Source organism: Scyliorhinus canicula, chromosome 10 (genome assembly GCF_902713615.1).
Source record: "Scyliorhinus canicula chromosome 10, sScyCan1.1, whole genome shotgun sequence".
Lineage (NCBI taxonomy): Eukaryota > Metazoa > Chordata > Chondrichthyes > Carcharhiniformes > Scyliorhinidae > Scyliorhinus > Scyliorhinus canicula.
The window spans coordinates 160,569,791-160,593,150 of record NC_052155.1 but is presented as its reverse complement, the minus strand read 5'-3'; the positions used below and the strand labels follow the sequence as shown (position 1 = coordinate 160,593,150).

The 23,360-nt window shown below is 47.0% G+C and overlaps 1 protein-coding gene across 1 annotated transcript in view; it reads left to right on the top strand.

Moving 5' to 3' along the window:
- The window catches only part of LOC119972741 (cytosolic non-specific dipeptidase-like), an 85,192-nt gene that overhangs the window by 24,780 nt on the left and 37,052 nt on the right, over positions 1-23,360 (top strand). Inside the window, 4 exon segments of the mRNA XM_038810050.1 lie at positions 3,118-3,300; positions 5,108-5,251; positions 6,179-6,341; positions 22,132-22,220. Of these exon segments, the coding sequence (XP_038665978.1) occupies positions 3,241-3,300; positions 5,108-5,251; positions 6,179-6,341; positions 22,132-22,220 (456 nt within the window). The 5' untranslated portion in view covers positions 3,118-3,240.

Genomic DNA, 23,360 nt, shown 5'->3' with positions numbered 1-23,360 from the left:
CTACTCAAGCCCTTTTTGGTCACTAAGGGCAATTTAGCAATGGCCAATCTACCTAACCTGCACGTCTTTGGACCATGGGAGGAAACCGGAACACCCGGACGAAACCCACGCAGACACAGGGAGAACGTGCAGACTCCACACAGGCAGTGTCCCAGCAGGGAATCGAACCTGGGACTCTGGTGCTGTGAGGCCACAGTGCTATCCACTTGTGCTATCGTGCTACCGACTGTGGGAAGAGGAGTTGGAAGAGTCTACATATAGTTCTGTTTTCTATTTTTTACTTCATGCGGTTATATGGGTCAATTTCTGTCCTTGTTTTTTCTGGGATTTGTATGTCTGCGTTGGATATGTTTGGTTGAGCGGGGGGTATATTTTTTCTGGTTGTTTTCCTGGGACTGGCCGGGTTGGGGGGCGGGGGGGGGAGGGCGCGTCTGGCAGGGGCCCCTGCACCAGCAAGCTTAAGTTAGCTAGTGAACGGAGGTGTAGAGGGGGGAGGGGCTGCGGACATTGGAACCTGGTGAGCACGTTTTGTAGGGCCGAGGAGGTGTGAAAAGGAGAGTGAGGGGATCGATACTGGGTGAGGATTTTCGCGAGGAAGTGGATGGGGGGATTTTGGGATTGGAAAAGGGGTTCAATGGTAACAATGGGTGGGAGCGGGTCAGGTCCAGTGGGCTAGGCCCGGAGTTATGATGATGGTGGATATGAAGGTGGGGGGAGGGGGGATAGACCCCCGGTTAGGCTAGTTACGTGGAACGTGAGGGGTTTGGGAGGGCCAGTGAAGAGGTCGGGCGTGCTCATGCACCTAAAACGTTTAAAGGCCGATGTGGCCATGTTACAGGAGGCTCATTTGAGGATGAAGGGTCAGGTGTGGCTTAGGAAGGGCTCGGTAAGCCATACGTTTCATTCCGGGTTTGACAGCAGGGTGCGGGGGGTAGCGGTTTTGGTTAGTTAGAGAGCGAGTTCCAGATGGAGAAGGTGGTGGCGGACCAGGGATAGTGATAGGGGTATTGGAGCGGAAGTTTGTGGCGTTGGCAAGCGTGTATGGTCCTAACTGGGACGATGGGGGGACGATGGGGCTGGTTTAGCTCACTCGGCTAAATTGCTGGCTTTTAAAGCAGACCAAGCAGGCCAGTAGCACGGTTCGATTCCCGTAACAGCCTCCCCGGACAGGCCGGACAGCGATTAGGGGCTTTTCACAGTAACTTCATTGAAGCCTACTCGTGACAATAAACGGTTTTCATTTCATGTACGGTTAATGAGGAAGATGTGTGGGGTCATTCCTGACTTGGATTCGCATGAACTGAGAGTGGGTGGGGACTGGAACTTAGTGCAGGAACCAAGACTGGACAGGTCACAGCCGCACTCGCTTGCCCAGCCAGTGGGAGGGGACGAAAGCGCTGACTGGGCTTTTGGAGGGAATGATGGGAGGTTTTGGAGATGGGTGAAGAGGGGCGTTAGGGTATTAAAGAATCTGTTCCTTTCAGGTCGTTTTGCAAGGCTGGAGGAGTTGGCGGACAAATATGGGGGGGGCGATTCTCCGAGCGCCGTGCCGGGTCAGAGAATCCCCGCAACCGTGCCACGACGCCCCAATGTCTGTGCGCGATACTCCGAGGTGCAGAGAATTGCCACCATTTGCGCCGGCGCATTTGACTCCTTCACGGGGGGGGGGGGCCTCCAATGGTGTCTGGCCCGCAATCGGGGCCCACCAATCGGCGGGGGGCCTCTTTCCCCCCCCCCCCCCCCCCCCCGCCCTCCGAGCCTACTTCCCTGCACGGCCGGCGCCTGAACACGGACGCCATGTTGAGTCGGGGCCGGCGCGCTAAAGAAGTCGTGAAACTCAACAGCGTTCACGACCGTGCAAACACTTGGTCTCCATATTGGAGAATCGCCCCCATGGACTGGGATAGGAGAAAGTATTTAGATATCTGCAGCGCTGGGATTTTGCCAGGAAGGAGGTTCAGAGCTTCCCAATAGCACCGACCTCCACATTGTTGGAAGAGGTATTGACAGGGGGAATGGCGAATGAGATGATGTCAGCGATTTATGGGAAGATTCTGGGGGAGGGCAAGGTATCATTGGAGGGGATTAAAGCCAAGTGGGAGGAAGAGTTGGGGGAGGTTATGGAAGACGGTCTGTGGTGTGAGGTGCAGCGGAGGGTAAACACCTCAATCTCGTGCGCGAGGTTGAGGCTGATACAGCTGAAGGTTGTGTATAGGGCGCACCTCACAAGGGTGAGGATGAGCCGACTCTTTGAGGGGGGTGGAGGATGTATGTGAATGTTGTGGGTGGAGCCCCGCAAACCACGTTCACATGTTTTGGTCCAGCCCGAAGCTGGAGGGGTATTGGAAGGAGGTTTATAAGGTCATCTCGGCGGTGGTGCATGTGAGGTTCAAACCAGGGCCCCTAGTGGCCATTTTAGGGGAGTCAGACCAGCCCAGGCTGCAGGTGGGTGGGGGGGGGGGGCAGATGCTTTAGCCTTTGTATCGCTGATCGCCCGGAGGGCAGGTCCTGCTGGGGTCTGGTGGAGGTCAGCTTCTCCGCCCTGTGCCTCAGCATGGCCGGGGGGACCTGCTGGAGTTTTTGACGCTCGAGAAGGTGATGTTTGAGCTGAGGGGGAGGATGGAAGGGTTCTAAAATTCATGGGCATTGTTTATCCTGCACTTTCAAGAACTGGATGCCATCGAACATTAGGATTGGAGGGATGGGGGAGCATTGAGTATACTGTTTACTGTGAATGGGATGATCGCTGATTCTCTTTTGGTCTTTTTTTGTTTTGTTGTATTTGTAAAGTAGGGGTGATGTTTGGGTTTGTATGTTGAAGTGGATACTGGTTGGGGGATTGGTATTGTATTTTTTATTGTTAGTTATCTTCTGTTTGTTGTGCATTGGATGAAAATGTGGAGAAGGAGGATAATATATATTTTTTTAAAACAAGTTACCCTCATATAGTGGCACCGAAATAAAACAAATGCTGCCTCTGTTATTCTGATAAGCTTTTTAAAAGAAAGGTTTTACATTAATGTCACCTTTTGACCGAGATCTTAATTGAAAAGGGGCCAAAGTGCAAATTATTTGAATTACAACGGACCTTAATTCAAGACTGTGCAATGGTTGCAGATTTGGATGGGTGGAGCTTCAGGATTTCTCAAATGTTGAAAAACAGGAAGATGCGGAGCCTCGTTCCATTACTCAGCGTAATTCTCCTGTCAGAACTCCGACTGCAGCCTGCTTACCAGAGCAATGTCGTACCTTCCCAAACTTTTCAAGCACATCGATGACAATCAGGAGTCATACGTCAAAGTAAGACTTTACAGTTACTACTTTTTTTGAACATTTCCACACACATTTTGTATGATACAACATGAACACATTTCAGGGCGTTAATGATCTGAGGAGAAAAGAATGTTGAAACGTTGTAGTTGAACATCTGGTGACTGCGAGACATTGCTAAGAGTGAACTGGCCAGAAAATTGATATTTACACAGACTAATAGAGAAATCAGTGTCCTTTTGGGGAGTTTGGCTTAATGTCGGGTACATTCAGGTGAGCAGGCACAAACTTGTTTCAGTGCTTCCATATGATTGCAGAAAAGGCAGCTCCACAACACTCTGATTTAAAAAAAAAAAATCTTTTGGCACTAGTGCTGTGTATAGTTCATAGTCCAAAGTTTCTTTTAAATGAGAAGGCCATGGGTGCGATTCTCCCAGCCCCGCGCCGGAGAATCGCTGCAACCGCGCCAAGCTGTCCCGACGCCGGTGCACGATTCTCCGAGGTGCGGAGAATCGGCGCCCTTTGCGCTGGCGCATTTGGCGCGGTGTCAGTCGCGGGTCACTGTACGAGGTCGGGCCGCTGATTCTCCGGCCTGGGTGGGCCGAGCGGCCTGTGGGGGGGGGGGGGGGGGGGGGGGGGGCGGGGGGGGGGGGGGGGCTCCCAGGGGCTACTTTTAACCCCCACGCCATGTTGAGTCTGGGCCGGCGCGTTCCGAAAAGCCACTGCACATGCGCGGGTTGGCGCCTCGCCACTGTGCATCTGCAGATTGGCGCCACCCCCAGTGATGCCAGGAAGTGAGGCTGGAGCGGCATGAACCGCTCCAGTGCCGTGCTGGCCCCCCCTGTGGGGACCAGAATCGCTAGTGCCCGCGCCCATTTCGCGCCGTCGTGAAACGCGACGAAGTTCACGACGGCACGGACGCTCTCTCCCGCGATCGGAGAATCGCGCCCCCTGTAATCGATGGCACAGTGCCTGAATGCAGTAGGGCAAGATTTAGGGTGGGATTTGCTGCTCCTGCCAGTAGTGGGAATCGTGACCAGGCACAATTTATCTAGAGAAAGGAAGCTTGAAGACATCAGAGCTGTGTTGCGTTATGCTCACAGGCAGACGTGAAATAAAAGCTGGATCACATGACACACGTCCATTCTATTGATGTTATGCTGAAATCCCTTGAAGGAATATTACAACAACTGCCTCCTCATTCCCCTTCATCCTGTCACCTTAAAGCCTCAGCCTGTTGCCTTTGAATCCAACATTATCCATGTTGCTATTCTTGCCCTCCACCTGACCTATTTAATGTTGATGTCCTCATGCTCTTTGTTGACCTGTACCCTCCCCTTCTCTAGGCCTCATGGACGCTGACTAACTGGGACCCTCCACCCCATGAAACCATCCAATAATACCCCATGACCTTTTAGCTGCTAACTTGCACGATGTCGATGCCTCTCTGATTGTGACTGTGTCACCTGCCCCATCGTATCATGTCTCTAGACCTCCAGAATAATTGCCCTCATATAGTGCTCTAACCTCACCGGTAACCCATGGAACCCCAGCCTTTCTCACGTTAAGGGGTGTGATCTAATCCTGCTCCCATCTATTGTGTTGTTGTGATACTGTGTTAAAATGATATGTGTTCCAGAAAAGAAGCAAGAAAGCAGATGGTTAAATATCTACAATATGGATGTACTGCGTGTGGTTGTATTGATAGAATTCATGTTGGGGACTGTTGGTTTGCAGAAAGCCACCATCGGGTAGTTCACCTGTAAACAGTGGAGAAAATCACAAGATGCCAAGCCAGCTTTTTTAATTCAGTTATTTGACTGTCTTGTTTCCATAGCGCCTGGCAGATTGGGTGGCAATTCAGAGCGTCTCGTCATGGCCGGAGAAGAGAGGCGAAACCAAGAGGATGGTGGAATTTGTTGGCAAAGAGATAGAACGACTGGGTGGATCTGTGGAACTGGCTGATATTGGGCAACAAATGGTGAGAACCGATGCGTCACATTGAAACTCCCTTCAATTTTACATGTTTGTCTCTTCCAAATGGTTTTCTCTTTTCTCCTCCTCAGACTGTTGAATCTTGAGACAAGGGGCGGGATTCTCCGATCCTGCGCCGGGTCGGAGAATCGCCGGGGCAGGGGGGGCGCGAACCCTGTGACGCCGCTCCGCCGCCGTGCCGCTGATTCTCCGGAGACCGGAGAATCGGCGGGAATGGCGCTGTCGCGGTCACTGCCGCGCCGGTCCGGCCAAATGCCCGCCGAGTTGGCCGAGTCCCACTGGCGTCGTTCGTGTGTGGTCCTACCCGGCGGGACCTCGGCGTTCTGGCTGTAGGGGCCGTCCAGGTGTGGGGGAGGGGGGGGATCCGACTCGGCGGTGTGGGGTGGGGGTGGGGGGGGGGGGCTCCACAGTGGCCAGGTCCGCAATCGGGGGCTACTGATCGGAGGGAGGGCTAATTCGAGTGGGGGGGGGACCTATGTTCCTCCGCGTCGGGCCCCTGTAGGGCTCCGCCATGTTGGCCGGCGCGGCAAAGTCAACCCAGGCGCATGCGTGGACCTGCGCCGCCCATGCTGGCGTCCGTTTCAGCAGCCGGAGCTGCGTGAAGCGCTCCAGTGCCGTGCTGGCCCCCTATGCGGCGCAGGATTGCTGCTCCTAGCGGCCAGATGACGCCGTCATAAAACGCTCCGGCGTTTACGACGGCGTCAACACTTAGCCCCATTATCGGAGAATCCAGCCCCTGGTTTCCTGAGGGCTGTCAGCCCACTTTACACCCTTTGATAACTTGATAGTTTTATTCATGTAATCAGTTCTTTGGAATTGTACTTCTGAAATGACCCATTAGTGCTCTCTGCAATAACGTTTCACAATCTTCTGTAAATCATAAATTTCATCATCCTAAATGTATGATTTACAGCTGCCTGATGGATCAAAGATTCCTCTTCCTCCAATCCTATTGGCCACACTAGGCAATGACCCAAAAAAGAAGACCGTTTGCATCTATGGTCATCTGGATGTTCAACCGGCCCAAGTTGAGGATGGGTGGGACACAGAGCCATTCACATTGGTGGAAAAAGATGGTAAGACATTTTTCTTTTCTCATTTACATTCAATAGAATTCCATTTCTTGCTTGTGTTCTGGAACAGGTTTGAACGATGGGGGAAAGAAGACATAGAAGAACTGGGACATGAAAAACTATGGGAAGCAGCAAGAGTTCAGAGAGCAACGGGAGCAGAGAGAGCAGCAGGGCGGGTTCCAAGAGCAGAGAGAGTTGTATAGAGAGTTTTGGGAGCAGCGGGGGCAGCCGCAGTACCTTAAAGCCAAGGCTGATGGAGCTACAAAGAGCTGTGCACTGACCCAACAGAACGTACGCAATGGGAACCTTAAAGCAATAAGAATGAACATCCTGCACCTCATCAGAAATGTATACATAGGGCGGCACGGTAGCGCAGTTGTTAACACTGCTGCCTCATGGCATTGACGGCTCGGGTTTGATCCCGGCCCCGGGGTACTATCCATGTGGAGTTTGCACATTCTCCTTGTCTCGTATGGGTCTCACCCCACAACACAAAGATATGCAGGGTATGTGGATTGGCCACACTAAATTGCCCCTTTATTGGAAAATGAAGAAAAGAAATGTATATATTGACAAGCCAGAAAATGATAATCATGCGCACAATGAGATGAAGAGTGGTGATCACGAGCAAAATTCTCCGACCCCCCCGCAGGGTCGGAGAATCGCCCAGGGCCGGCGAAAATCCAGCCCCCGCCGTGGCCGGAATTCTCCGCCACCCGGGAATTGGTGGGGACGGGAATCGCGCCAATCGAAATGAAAATGATAATCGCTTATTGTCACGAGTAGGCTTCAATTAAGTTACTGTGAAAAGCCCCTAGTCGCCACATTCCGGCGCCTGTCCGGGGATGCGAGCACTCCGCGTCGATCGGCGAGCCACCTGCGGCGATTCTCCGGCCCGGGATGGGCCAAAGTCCCGCCGCTGAGAGGCCTCTCCCGCCGCCGTGGTTTCAACCACCTCTGGTGCCGGCGGGATTGGTGCCCCGAGCGGGCCCCCGGGGTCCTGGGGGGGGGCGCGGGGCGATTGGACCCCGGGGGGTGCCCCCACGGTGGCCAGGCCCGCGATCGGGGCCCACCAATCAGCGGGCGGGCCAGTGCCGTGGGGGCACTCTTTTTCTTCCGCCGCCGCCACGGCCTCCACCATGGTGGAGGCGGAAGAGAACCCCCCTACCGCGCATGCGCCAGTGGTGACATCAGCGTCAGCTGATGCACCGGCGCATGTGCGAACCGGCGAAGGCCTTTCAGCCAGCCCTGACGCCGGTCGGCGGGCGTAAAAGGCCGTTGGTGCCGGTTTTGGCGCCAGTCGGCGTGGCGCCAACAACTCCAGCACGGGCCTAACCCCCATGGTTGGCGCCACTCTGCTACGCCAGGATCCCCCCGCCGGGTAGGGGAGAATCCCGGCCCACATCTTTCACACCGTCATTCTAATGGAAAGCCTCAATGTCCTCTAACTTTCCAATGTTTGCCAAGATTCAAATTATCGGCCCTATGAAAATTGGCAGCTATTGGCCAAGATTGGTGCACAGTCAAGTGCCAACATCCTACCCTTGTGAATTCTAAAAGGCACATATTCACAGACCTGGAAACCGACTGGTGTGAAACCCTCAGTGTACAACAAGTCACTAATTCCATGCACAGGATCCATAGTCCTGGAGTTTAAGTACAATCAATCCTTATGGGTGTCACAGATGGTCTATGTTGCGGAGTCTAAATGCCCAGTGGTTGCAAATCCGCCGATATGTTTTGGCCTGACACAGCAACTATCCATGGAATTAGTCAGACTTCACAGGGCAGGGCAATCTCAGAAAGAACTCCTATCACCTTACCTCATGCATTAACATTGAAAAGCCCAGAACATCTTGACAAAATTGGCAGTTTCTAGGGAGCTGCAACATTGAAATTGCAGGAGAATGCAAATCCATAATTTGATCTGGTACGATAGGCCAGCAACCACAAAGAAGAGGCTACAAAGGTTCATACCATATAGAAGCTGTGGAATACCATTATTGAAGGATGGCCTGATTCAATTCAGCATGTCCATGATCAACATGAGACCATGTTGACCTTACCAGGATGAATCGGGGATCTCCCAGGTAGTCATTTTTAAAGACAAGCAGGTCATCACACTGGAATATTTGCATACTGATATTCGTCAACAACTTCATTACTCACATAGAAAGGACCAGAGATCGGATGAGAAGACTCGCCAGGGAGACAGTCATTGGCCAGGTATGAACAATGACGTTGCGGTCGTCGTCAAATGGTGAGAGGCTTGACAAGAGCCTTTACCAAGTCAGCGCAAGAAAGCATTGATTCTACATGAAGTTCCTACCCATCCTTGGTCCAATATTGCACCCGACCTTTTCCATGTCCATGACACTGGCTTCACCGTCATAGGCAACTATTTTATCAAGTACTCCATTATTCGGCAGTTGCACAATACGTCACGTGCAACTATCGCACACACTAAGTGCTATTTTCAGTTTATTTGGTGTGTCCAGAGAGATCACAATAGTTGGTTCAAAATTTATTGGTAAGCCATTTCAGGATGTGTGTGATTAGGGGAATATTGATTCCGCCACTTCTTCACTTTCTTACCCTGGATCTAATTGCCTGACTGAATGAATAATTCACATAGAGAAATCCTTCATTCTCAAATACAGACAGACCACGCAAGACGTATATTGCAATGTGTAAGTGCAACTGTTCCATCACTGGCAGAGTTTATATTTGGCAGACCAATACGCAGCAATTTACCTACTCTTACCCATTCTACTGTTTTTGTATATTCACCACTCTGTCTTAGAATTCTCCCTATACCAAAAAGGGCCGATATTCCAAATGGTGAACAGGGATTCTCACTCCCTGACTCCGACGCAGGCTTCGGTGGGTGCTATTCAGGTCAAACTATATTTCCAAGTTATTCCCCGGTATAACCCATACCTTCACCGAAGAATTTTACCTACTTACCCCTTAATAGCATCGATGTCCTGGGTCCTGCGTTATTAAGGAAGTGAAGTAAGCTAATAACCACTTTTTCAGGTTAAGTTATTTTATTATTATACTTTTTTTTTCCTTTAAGTTGCAAACACTTTCTTTACAGAAAGGAAAAACGATTAGTGATTCTGGATGCTGCTGGTTTGTTGTAGGAACCTTCAGACTCTCTCTCTCTCTTGTAGTTCTCCTCCCCTTCTCTCCCGTTGCTGTTTCTCTGTATTTTTATAACGATTACAGCTCTTCAATGCAATATTGTTTTGCTGCATTGGTAACAATTTTCCCGCCGTGGTATCAAGCTACAAAAATTCTTAAACTATTGTCATTTATCATATTGGGGTTCCTCGTCAGTCGCTGCTATCTGCCGAGACCCTTAATAATTCCACCGCGTAGTACATACTCCATGGAGACCGCAGATCACCCATCAGCTAATGTCCAGTTAGAGATGTCTGACCGGAGGTTTCACTGTCGAGTTATAATTTGATATTTTGATTTGTTTCTAACCCGTAAAGTTTTCCTCCGGGTTCTGTCATTTAATTCCCTCAAATATGTAGCCAATTGTATCATTAGTTTCCCCCCCCAATCCTGTCTAAAAGATTCATCTCTGGAGTGTAGTTCTCTTCCTTCTTGTGAACTGGTTCGTTATTTATTTTTTCCATCTGAAAATCAAATGAACAGATCAAGGGTGGAGAGGGCCCTATTCTTTAATTTGTACTTTCTATTTTCATTCGGATTATCCCAGAAGTGCCCTCTCCAGGACTTCCGGATTTCTTTTGCCACCATTTCTTTTTGAACTGTTTTATTTTCCTTATCATTGATGTACATCATACAATTAAGGCCTGTTAAGCCTCCTCCTTCTGTCATTGCACCCCTGAGTGAGAAATTGTGATACAATTTCTTTTGCTCCAGATACCATGCTTCTCTAATTCAACTGTATGTGTACTCAGAATCTGAACAATCTTGTCTTTACATTTTACAGCTTCACAGATTATTTTCCCTGCAGTCTCAGTGGGTAGCTTCACCCAAATTTCCTCTGTACTATCAATTGGTTTTAATATCTTTATTTTCTAAAGCTCCTTCTTCAAGGTATTTAACATTCTAAACATCATTATTTCTGCATATGACTTTGTGTGATCGCCAGGCACTAGGACCCTGCGGAGCCATGCAGTTTCAATTTCAACGCAGAAATTTCAAAGTCTGCAAAGCAGCTGACTGCTGCCTGCTGCCCAGCACAAACTCTTTATCTGTTTATTCTGAGACCAATTTAGTTCTGAACATACCGATTCACTATCCCATAATATCGATCACATTTCTACCTGCTATTTATAACTTCCAATTTATGTGAAAATCGGCTTTACAAAATACAACATTTTTTTTAAAAATACAAACATTAAAGGAAATTCACAATTCCTTATTAGACATACACACACACATTCATCCACTCAGATCTTGGATCTCTACTCTGTAGGATTTCACAAATCCTTATTAAACACACGCATACACATTTATCCACTGAGATCTTGGACCTCTATTCTGTAGGGTTTTAGTTATTCTTAACAAAATTTTGAGACCCCTTCATGCGGTTAAGTTTCACTTCTGCAGGAGTTTTTTTTTGCCTCTGTTAAGCTTTTCTACTCTTGTTTCATTGTTTCAACTCTCTTGGCCATGTTTCAGAGCAAGAGGATTATTCTCATTGCCATTTTTCGGAATTCAAGTTCTGTTCCTGGTTGTCCCTTTCAGTTGCAATCTGAAATTAAGGATAAGTACCCTTTCTGGGCCCCATCAAGGCTGACTAAGGCACTATCTTCCTGTTTTAGTTAAGGGTCGATTGGTTATTGGTCTCTGAATTCTAGGCGTCCCCATTTTCCAGAAAATTTTCCGCACAATCTGCCTTACTCTAACGATGATTTATTTTTTGGCCTCCTTTTACCAGTAATGGATGCAAGATTTTTAGGGCTGTCACCAAGATGTCTTGCAGACTTTCACTCAGGGTCAGCATCTTCTAGTCTGCTGATTCACACCCAACCTAAGTTTCAGTCCCCTCGATCCACAGAATATCCTTTCCAGACTAAATTCGGCAGGTAAGTCTGACTCACACATAGACCAGAAACTTCTAATATTCTAGCCTTTGTGCCGGTTAGAAACTTCTAATATTCCAACCGTTTCTTGGGAACTAGAAACTTCTAATATTCTAGCCCCTACTCTAGCCCCCATTCTGCTCAGCTAGAAACTTCTAATATTCCAGCCTCGCTTTACCTAGAACTTCTAATATTCTAGGCCTCCACGCTGGATGCCATGGAGAAAGCAAAAAACAGGCCTGGGCGTAATTATGGGCTTCTGCCCCACGTTGGGCGCCATGTTTTTGTAAATTCACCACTCTGTCTTAGAATTCTCCCCTATACCAAAAAGGGCCGATATTCCAAATGGCGAACAGGGATTCTCACTCCCTGACTCCGATGCAGGCTTCGGTGGGTGCTATTCAGGTCAAACTATATTTCCAAGTTATTCCCCGGTATAACCCATACCTTCACCGAAGAATTTTACCTACTTACCCCTTAATTAGCATCGATTTCCTGGGTCCTGCGTTATTAAGGAAGTGAAGTAAGCTAATAACCACTTTTTCAGGTTAAGTTATTTTATTATTACTTTTTTTTTCCCTTTAAGTTGCAAACACTTTCTTTACAGAAAGGAAAAACGATTAGTGATTCTGGATGCTGCTGGTTTGTTGTAGGGACCTTCAGACTCTCTCTCTCTCTCTTGTAGTTCTCCTCCCCTTCTCTCCTGTTGCTGTTTCTCTGTTTTCTCTGTTCTCTGTGTTCTGTCCTCTGTCCTCCCCATTGCTGCTGGTTTGTTGTAGGGACCTTCAGACACTCTCTCTCTCTCTCTCTCTCTTTTAGTTCTCCTCCCCTTCTCTCCTGTTGCTGTTTCTCTGTTCTCTGTGTTCTGTCCTCTGTCCTCCCCATTGCTGCTGCTGGTACACTTCCTTAGGTTGGGCCAATTTAATTTCAACCTTGCCCTTCATAGCCTGAGCTTTCTTGGGATCAATAACTCTCCCATCAAGTTTGTGCTCCCCATTCAATACCCTGTCTACTCTTTCAGGATCCTTGAAGAGGATAAACCCAAATCCTCGCGAACGCCCAGTCCACAGGATCCATTTTAATTAAGCAGTCTACAATCTCTCCACATCCAGAAAAGCAGTCCCTTAATCTTTCTTACTTGGTTTCCCAGCTTGAGTCCACCAACAAACATCTTCCTTCTCCATCCTCTCATTCTTGCTGGCGTTGATCTTCGAGCCTTCCACCGCCTTGAGGGGAGCGGAGCTCCCCGGGCCGTGCCCGGCCGTCAGCTGTTGCTGCCTCGCGTTCTGCTGCTCTCTGTTCCTGCCTCGCGCGTGGGGGGGAGGAGCGAGGGGGAGCCCGCGCTTAGGATTTTTGGCGGAGAGATCGGGACCTCCGATAGGGGATGGACTACGGGGCTTAAAGGGTCATGGTGGGACACAACCAGGCCATGGGTCCCCCTCTATTCAGTACATCCAATGTTTCACACAGCACAAAGAAATCTATGCAAAACTCTCTTTTTCTTTTTCCCTTTCGCCTGCTGCAGGTTGTAATAACAATTGCTGACAGACTGAAATTGACTGCATTTTTGACAGAAGAGCTGGCCCACAGTTTCTGCTCTTTTCAGCTGCCACCAACCTCTTGTGGGATCTTTCCCTGCACTCTCCCAGACCAGATATTGGCAGACCTCTATGTTTCAAATGACACATTCTGTATTTTCCAGAAACACTACGCTCTTAGAACTTGGAAACCTGCAAGGAAATAGCCAATGTGCAACGATTAAAATGCAGGTAGACAATTGCCATGTTTAGAATCCTGGGACAACAAATTCCCATCCAGGATCATACAGAAGGTACATGCAACCAGGCAGCACGGTAGCATTGTGGATAGCGTAATTGCTTCACAAGCTCCAGGGTCCTAGGTTTCGATCCGGCTTGGGTCACTGTCTGTGCGGAGTCTGCACCTCCTCCCCATGTGTCTGCGTGAGTTTCCTCCGGGTGTTCTGGTTTACTCCCCAACCCACAAGATGTGTAGGTTAGGTGAATTCGCCATGATAAATTGCCCCTTAGTGTCAAAAATTGCCCTTAGTGTTGGGTTATGGGGATAGGGTGGAGGTGTTTGACCTTGGGCGGGGTGCTCTTTCCAAGAGCCGGTGCAGACTCAATGGGCCGAATGGCCTCCTACTGCACTGTAAATTCTATGAAACAAATTCTATGAAACCAGTCAAGGGTGACAAGGATTGTTTTAAAAAGTAATTGCGTAGATTACACAGTGAGGCATGACTGAAGATAGATCAGATCCATTCCAGCTCCTCAATCAGTGTCCAGTCCACTTGCGTCGAGAACAAGATCACAAACAAAAGCAGAAATAACTTGTAAGAATTACAATCCCACAGATCACTGTAGGAAGCCTCCAGATGAGGTTGCCATTGCAAGATCTGGATATATTAGCAGAATACCTCTATGCTTCAGAGATTTATATATTCATCAGTTCTAAATATGAATAAGTATTGTTAAATAGAAATATTTATTTAGAAGAGGGAAAGTATCTTTAAAAATAATTGTTGTAATATGCCTTTTAAAGGATTTCAACATGCATCACTGGAAAGGACCTTTATGCCTTCTTTAGTCCCTTAATGTTATTAGTAACACTCCCTTTGTCTTGTGTTCATTGTAGCTTTGTCAAACTTACCTGAGCTCAGACCTATCCTAATCTTCTATTCTGCTCCACCCTTCTCCACCCCCTCCCTCTCCCACTATAATAATCCATCAATTTGTACCCTCTTCAAGCTCTGAAGAAAAGTCACGTCAACTCTGGTTTCTCTCTCCACAGATACTGTCAGGCCTGCTGAGTTTATCCAGCATTTTCTGTTTTTAGTTCAGACATCCAGCACTTTCTGGTCACTGAAAATGCAGGCACTCATTCACCTTGACACTCACTGCTATGTGAGAGCTTGTGCATGTACACTCGACTCCAGAGATTGGAGCATATAATCCAGGCTAAATGGTCAGAGGCTAAATTCAGTTTCACTGAAGTTGATTAATCGCTCTCAGGTGGATGTAAAAGAGTCCACAGTACAAGAACAAATAGCTCTTCTTGTATTTTAGTCAGACTTTAACTTGAACTAACACCACCAAAAGCAAATTATATTTGGGGCGGAATTCTCCAGCTTTCCCGGCGTGTGCATCTCTGGAGTTGACACTCCAAGTGAGAAGGGTTGCAGTCTGAGTCATTAACTGTTTCTATCTCCAGAGATGCTGCCAGACCCACTGAGTATTTGCATTATTTCCAAAGTTATTTGTTCTTTGAATTTGCAATGCAAAGTTTATCGACATCTCTTTCATTAGTGAAACAAGTTGGAGTTTTCTGACATATATTTTTTTATGGGCCAACTCACAAATTTCGGTTTGATTGGCTAACGGCCAACTGGTGGGTTGACCAGGGATAGTGTTTGCCTGACAACCAGTCAGTGGTTGGTTCCTGCATGATGCTTTCTGCGAGAATTGTGCAGAAGGGATTAGACCTTGGAAGTGAAACAAACATCTCTTCTCGCTGCTGAATTAAAGAGCCTGCTTTATTGTTCTAAAGCCAGTGATCCGGCACATCTTTGCTGTAAACTTGAAAGATCCTGAATCTATAGAGAAAGTAACAAACTTGCCAGAGAAATCATCTCAAGCCTCAGAGGAAGAAGTACCAAAATGAAAACCTGAACTTCAGAAAGAATTAACTGAAAACCACCCCAGTGCTTAAAAGATTCTTTATCTATGAATTTTATTAATAATTTATTTCCCTCTCACCACCCTTCCCACTCTGTGTTATTTGTCTCTATTTGTGTGTAGAGAGTGGCAATACTTAGGAATGGGGGGGAAATACTTTGGAAAGGGGTATTCGATAGTTACGTTTTCTGTCAGTTTAATTATAATACTGTACAGAATAAAAAGGTACATTGTGTAAATTTAAAAACCTGATGACTGCAGTTTCTTGGGCTCAGTCCTGGACCTTGGCTTCTAAAATAACATCTAATTTCACTTGTGTTGCGACTCTGGTCAAGTGAGACTGGAACTGACCGCCCAGGATGTTGTGACAAAAGGATATTCCCATTGTGGGAGAGACTAGAACTAGGGGACACTATTTAAAAATAAGGGCTCTCCCATTAAAAGACTAAGATGAGAAGAATTACTTCTCCCAAGAAGGTTATGAATCTTTGAAACTCTCTTCTTCAAAGAACAATAGAGACAGCATCATTGAATATTTTTAAGGCATCAGTAGACTCTTCACTAGTAAGGGAGTCAAAGTTACCGGGTCAACTATTTCTCTCCCACATTCATGTGTTACAGACAGGAGGGGTCATAATTTAAACCGTACTAATTTCTTCTCTGTAACTTCATTGCAGTGTTAATGTAAGCCTGCTTGTGACAATAAGAGTATTATTATATAATTCCATCACCACCTGACCATCTACGGAAGGATGTTTTAATTGCTTTCCCTTTATAAGCAGTGGCATATTTCACAACTCCCTTCGTTTGTTCTGATCCACTTTTCTAATCAATACGTCCACACCAAACCTGAGATAGCATGAACTCAAAGGGTTAGTTTATTTGCACCCACTCAGAACACAGAGGAGGGTCGCAACATTACCTCATTTGCATTCATACAGTAAAAGAGGGATAGAGAAAGAAAGATGAACTGCGCAGAGACCACAGCGAAATAATATTGTTTTGTGTCGCTCCAGAGTCCAGAATCAAGTCCAGTGAAATATTCCTTCATGGGGGTTGGCGGGCTGAAACCAATGCTATATACCAATTCACCGTTCTGCTGCTGTTGGCTTCACACAATGAGATAGTATGCAGAGATTACACAATCTTGTGGACGACGGTACAGAATTTCCAGGAGAAGCAGGGTAGATGGGGGCAAGTGTCCAACCTGGCCAGAACTCCTTGTTTGTGATGCTGCTAGTTAAATGACAGAGGCAGACTGAGATGTTGCAGTTCAGCAAGGCAATGTTACCTGTTCCACCAGCAGAGGTCAATGTCACATGATTCCCACATTCCTTGACAAGGGATCCCCTCGTCCTCAGCCTCAAGATTGTTAAATGTCTCAGCTATTAAGAATTCAAAGGATGGTTGCGGAGTCCTTGTCTTAGCAGACGAGCCGACACCAGTTCGCAGCCTGGGTTAGGAAATGCAGATGGCCTTTGTATAGCTCTCTTTGAAATTGGACACAGCCCACAGGGCGATTATTAGTGGCTCTTCAGGGATAATGAGGTGCAAGGTGTTCTGATACTGCCAGACAGACATTAGGATTCTCTAGTCTCGCCCACCCTGGGATCGAAAATTCCCACCTGAAGTCAACGAACCTTTGGCTTGCCCGTCATATTTACCGTCCTGTGGCAGAGGGGCCATGAGAATTTAGCCCATAAATTCAGCCATTTTAGGTCTTTGTCCAGTTTGAACGTTTTTGAGATTGCAATGGGTATCTCTCTCTCACACACACACATACATACATTATATATATGATTTATAAAAAATATACAGGATGAGGATGTAAGTCCCTCACACATGAAGTATTCATTAAAAGAGAATGCATGTGAAAATTGTTTTTTTCTGCTCATTTTTTCATAAGCTGCAATGTTCATTTCCCATGTTGTCTTGAAGCAGTAATTGTGACATTGGGATTTGGTCTGAGAAAACGTGCTTTAATATTTAACTTTATTATTTTGTATCCAGATCCTGTTCCCAACAAATATATATATATATTTTTAAAATCCTGTCAGCAATTTAAAAACACGGGAGAAATAAAAGTCATCGTAAAATCATGAGGAGATTTGTCATTGGTGGATTGTGGTTATTTGAAAAATAAAATCAGCAAATTTTCAAAGAATGAGTTCTGCGCAGATCTGAAAAACCGTTAGTCACTAACTTTATCCCTGTTTCCGTTATATAGAGTTTCGGAATCTCCTCTGCCCATACTTTGATCTGGTTAGGAGATTTCCCCCATTATTTGTTACAGGCCACCCTGGGTAGAGAGACTTGTCAAATATAAATGGGATATTCAAGTTGCCATTCCACTTCTCAGGTTGCTCCTTGATATCTAGGTCATCGGCCAAAATGAGTTGCCCTTCCTCCTCCGTCCAGGAAATGTGTTCACTGGGATGTCCTTGGGTCTTTGCTAGGACTGGAAGTCAGAATCAATCAAAATTAAAGTTTTTACTATTTAAATTTTGAGAAATCAAAGGATGGCTACAAACAGGTTAGGTGCCTTGGCCATGCTAAATTGCCCTTTAGTGTCCAATGGTGTCTAGGTTAGGCGGGTCACGGGGATAGGGTGGGGGAATGGGCTTGGCAGGTTGGTCTTCAGCAGGTCGGTGCAGACTCGATGGGCCGAATGGCCTCCTTCTGTACTGTATGAATTCAATCATTCAATGCAGCTGCCATACTATTTGCATTTTTTTTATTCTCTTGCACAGCCTTTGAGAGGTACTGGCAGAGTTGGTGTTGAGAGCAAATTGACCTATTTTCCCCTTTTAGAAACTAAACAGAGGTCACAAATCTTCCCTGCCATTGAGAAAAGTTAGCACTATGAATCTGATTAGTCATGTTTGATGTATGGACCATATCAGACAGTGCCTTTTGAGTTATCTGTGTGTCATTTCCCTAATTGTTATATAGGAGCCTTATTGCTAAATTATTTGTTTATTTCTACTGATTTTGTTTCTGAACTGTGTTGTGTTCTTGACTGAATTAGTTGACTGCAGAGCTGGAATAAATTGCATTGCTGGCAACAACCATGAAACAGTTCTTTCTAATTCAATATTGCAAACAAAGGAAAAGGCATGGCAAGAATACTAAACCGTTACTCCATGTACTGTTTAAAGGTGGAAAACTCTTTTTGATCTAAAATAATATGTTCCCAAGTTGGTTTCTCAATGTACTTGTCTGGAAAACCATCTTGTATACATTCCAAGAATTCAACTGCCACAGTATTAGTAGTAATTATGTTTACCCAGTCATTATATAGGTTGTATTACCCTTGTCACACACATCTCTAATTTCCTGATTAAAATTGTGTTGTTTAGTAGCCTATAATCAACTCCCACCAATGTTACCCGCCCCTTTTTGTTTCTTAGTTCTAATTCTAGGTCTTAATCTTTAAAAATAAGGTAATCTCTCACCTCAGTACTAATGTCCTCTTTAATTAACAGAACTACCCCACCACCTTTTCACAGCTTCCTGTCCTTCACAGTTTCAGAGGGGACCAGTTTGCCCTCTGTTTCCATATCACCAGAAGTCAGAGATTTGTGGAGATGTCGGTGTGACCATACAATCTGTACTCGTACAACACATACCAACATATTAGTATGCTAATTTCACATGCTTATAGCTGACAGAAGGTTGTGTGTTGGCACTAGTATCACTTGAAGGAAATAATTTCTCACATTAATGAATAAAACAGCTGCTAGGATCATAACACTTTTAATTATCAGACAGTGTGCAGAAAAGCATGTGTTTTCCACTGTATACACTCTATGGGTGTAAGGTTACTGAAATGAAAAGCTGGATTTTGAGAAACCAAAACACAATGAAGTTGCAATAAATAAAATAAGTTCAGTAAGATTGCTGTATTTATTTCAGTAATAAAACTTAAATTCATTCTTTTCCGTCAAGCTCCAAACAATAAACATTTTATTTAAGAAACATTTTCACAGCCCAAAGTCTGAATTGCAGTGTGACTTGCATTGAAACATTCATATGGACACTAAATTACCAAGTTAAAAAATGTGCAAATTATGTAATAACAAAAATATTAAATAAATTCAGCAAATAACAGGGAAGTGGTTAGTCCAACATTGAATGCTGAATTAAAATTTTACTCCATTCCTACATTACAAGCACTGAACTCTATATCATTTAAGATAAGTAGAATTCTCTGTTAATTTAATGAAGACAAATTATTTTCAAACTATTGCACTTCCTAGGTCCATTGCAATTTCTTTATGACGTTCGTGGTTGTGTTTAAGGGAAACAAGATTAGTTCATGCAGGGGAGAAAGGAATGAAAGAATATGCTGATGGCTTGATTTGATTTATTGTCACATGTACCGATGTACAGTGAAAAGTATTTTTCTGCGGCCGAGGAACGTACACAGAACGTAGATAGTAGACACAAGAATAATCAACAAAGAACATTGGCAAATGGTACATCGACAAAACAGTGATTGGTTACAGTGCAGAACAAGGGGCCAAACAAAGCAAATACATGAGCAAGAGCAGCATAGGGCATTGTAAATAATGTTCTTACAGGGAACAGATCAGTCCAAGGGGGAGTCGTTAAGGAGGCTTGCAGCTGTGGGGAAGAAGCTGTTCCTATGTCGGGATGTGCGAGTCTTCAGACTTCTGTACCTTCTGCCTGATGGAAAGGATCTGGAAGAAGGCAATGCTTGGGTGGGAGGGGTCTCTGATGATGCTGTCTCCCTTCCTGAGGCAGCGGAGGTGTACACAGAATCAATGTGGTGGTGGCAAGTTTGTGTGATGCGTTGGGCTGAGTTCACCACACTCTGCAGTTTCTTGCGATCTTGGACCGAGCAGTTGCCATACCAAGCTGTGATGCAGCCGGATAGGATGCTCTCTATCGCAACATCTGTAGAGGTTGGTGAGAGTCGATGCAGACATGCCAAATTTCTTTCGCTTCCATAGGAAGTAGAGACATTGTTGGGCTTTCTTGACTATTGCATCAACGTGAGTGGACCAGGACAGACTGTTGGTGATGGTAACCCCCAGGAACTTAAAGCTATCGACCATCTCCACTTCAGAGTCATTGATGCAGACGGGAGTGTGTGTCGTGCCTGCGCTTCCTGAAGTTGATGCTTTAAGTCTTTCCAACGTTTCGAGAGAGGTTATTTCGGTGTGGTGATGTGAGATATGGAGGTTCATGTGGCGCACAAACACACATTGGACCAGTTGATCTAAATGTCTGTTTTTGTACTGTGAACTCCATGTAATTACTATGGGGATTCCATTCTGAACCTCCTTTCTTCCTTGTTTTTCAGAGCTAGATTGGCTTGACAAACCTATTTTGAATCACTCTGCTTTAATAATTAGGCATAGTGGTCTTTTATTCTGTTTTTGTTTATTGTTTTAAGAAGACTCGTCTGTTCTACTCAATCCACACACTGGTTTGCAGTTCTGCTTAGAGTGTTCCAGCACAGTCTTCAGCAGGTTCAGTTTCAAGCCCTGGCCTCTATTTGATTACTCCTGAGTTCAAGATTCTTTCTCAAGTGTTGGGTTCTGTTGACTGATATTCATAACACACATTTCATATTGTTGTATGATGCTCAGAGTTCAGTTGGACAAGTTGTGCCTGTCTTGGAAATGTCCATTATTGATACAGGAATTGATAGGTAATTTGATCTCTACATTGTTAACCAGCTGAGAAGGCTGATGAAATATCCTGAATTGGAGCATGTCATCCGATGAGTTATTGGTGAATTGGTAGGGTATCAAGGAGCCCTTGTAAAATTTCTGTCAGTGAGAATCAAGAGGAAAGATTTCTACGAGTTGGGATCATACCAAGCAGAAAGGAAGATGGTTGTGGCTGTTGAAGGCCAATTTCTCAGCCCCCAGGACATCACTCCAGGAGCTACTCAGGTTTGTGTCCTTGGCCCAATCATTTTCAGCTGCATCATCAATGACCTTGGGCGGGATTCTGCGACCCCCCCGCCGGGTCGTAGAATCACTGGGGGCCGGCGTCAATCCCGCCCCCACCGTGTCCCGAAGTCTCCGGCACCGGAGATTCGGCGGGAGTGGGAATCGCGGCGGTCGCACGCCCCCACCCCCCCCCCCCCCCCCACCCCCCCGGCGATTCTCCGGCCCGCAATGGGCCAAAGTCCCGCCGCTGTCATGCTGGTCCCGCCGGTGTGGATCAAACCATCTACCTTACCGGCGGGTCCAGGCGGCGCCAGCGGGCTCCAGGGTCCTGGGGGGGGGGGGGGGGGGGCGCTGGGCGATCTGGCCCGGGGGGTGCCCCCACGGTGGCCTGGCCCGCGAATCAGGGCCCACCGATCGGCGTGCGGGCCTGTGCCGTGGGGGCACTCTTTTCCTTCCGCCTTCGCATTGGTCTTCACGATGGCGGAGGTGACCCCCCTCCCCTGCGCATGCGCGGGGATGGCGTCAGCAGCCGCTGACGCTCCAGCACATGCGCGGACTTCCGCCGGTTGGCGAAGTCCCTTCGGCCCTGGCTGGCGTGGCGCCAAAGGCCGTTCACGCCAGCCGGCTAAGCACCAACTACTCCAGCGCGGGCCTAGCCCCTCAATGTTAGGGCTTGGCCCCTAAAGGTGCGGAGACGTCTGCACCTTTGGGGTGGCCCGACGCCGGGTAGGGGAGAATCCCGGCCCTTCTCTTCATAATGCATCAGAATTGTTAGCTAATTATTTCACAATTCAGAACTCCTTACATAATAAGGCAGCCCATGGCGACATGCAACAAGACCTGAACAACATTCAGGTTTAGACCACAAAAATTCCATTGGATAGTCATCTGCAAGGAGAGTCTTAACCGCCCTCCACTTGGCATTCCAAGAATCACAACCATTGCACTCTCACCATCAATATTCTGGGGTCACCACCTCTTCCCCGAGAGCAGTTGGAGATGGACAGTAAAGGTTGGCCTTGCAAATGTTCCCACATCCTGTGAATGAATTAAAATAAAGACAACACTATGAAAATAATTCTAAAATTTGAAACTTTTATAGGGAAACTATATGGGAGAGGCTCCACTGATGACAAAGGACCAGTGCTGGCATGGCTGATCTGCGTTGAAGCTCTTCAAAAACTAAAGGAGGTAACAAAATGTTATCTTTAGCGCTAGATGTTTGTTCTGTGCGCTGTCATACGTTAACTTCAGAAGGTAAAGAACAGTTCAAAGTTTTGTGCTAACTGCAGTCTTTCCTTGCCAGTTGCTAAATTCAAATTCCAGAAATTGGTGGAAAATTTAAATGATGGGTCTTTGACATCACGACTACTGTGTGGACAAAACTTGGAAAGTGAACTTCCTGAATAGACACCTTATTACATCAAAAGTGTGATTGTTGTCCCTTTCCTGAAAGGTTTGAAGCTCCAAATGCTGCATTCCTCAGAGTTTACTGCATTAAGATTTGTATTTCCATTGACTAAAGACTTGAACTGTTTAACTATTTTACAGATTAAGGTGTGAGCATGTAGACAGAGTGAGCTAAGTCTTGAAGCACGGCTGGTCAGAAAGATTTTCGGAATACAAAAATGACGGGCGCGATTCTCCCAGAGGGGGAGAAATCGTAAGGCTGGCGTCAAATCCGGGTGGGTTTGACGCCAGCCCCCCCCCCTTCCCGACCGGGAACCGATTCTGGTCCCCGGTCGGGGCTAGCATGCCGACGCCGTAAACTCCGGCATCGCGGGCTTAACGAATTTCGTTAAGCCCGCTTGCCAGAGTTTGCGCCGGCTGACGCGTCATATGACGTCAGCCGCGCATGCGCGGATTGGAAGACTCCAACCCGCGCATGCGCGGATGACGTCATCGCGCATTTGCGCGAAACCCGCGCATGCGCGGGCCGGGATGCCCCTCAGCCGCCCCGCGAAGTGATACAGCGGGGCGGCGGAGGGACAAAGAGTGCGCGGGCATCGGACCCGCTGCCCGCAATCGGTGCCCACCGATCGCGGGCCCATGCACCCTTGGCACGGCCGTGGTACTGCCGTGCCAATCGGTGCCATGGTTTTAAAAATCGGCACTTTACGGCCGTTTTTTACGAACGGCCAGACCAGGTGTGTTTGCCGTTCGTAAAAACAGCCGTAAAGGGCTGGGAACTCGGCCATCGGACAGCTGAGAATCGCTGCTGGCCGTAAAAAAACGGCGGCAGCGATTCGTATCGGGAGTCAGGCGTGGGGGGGGGGGAGAATATCAGGAGGGCGTCGGACTAGCGTGGCCGTAAAATTTTACGACCCCCGC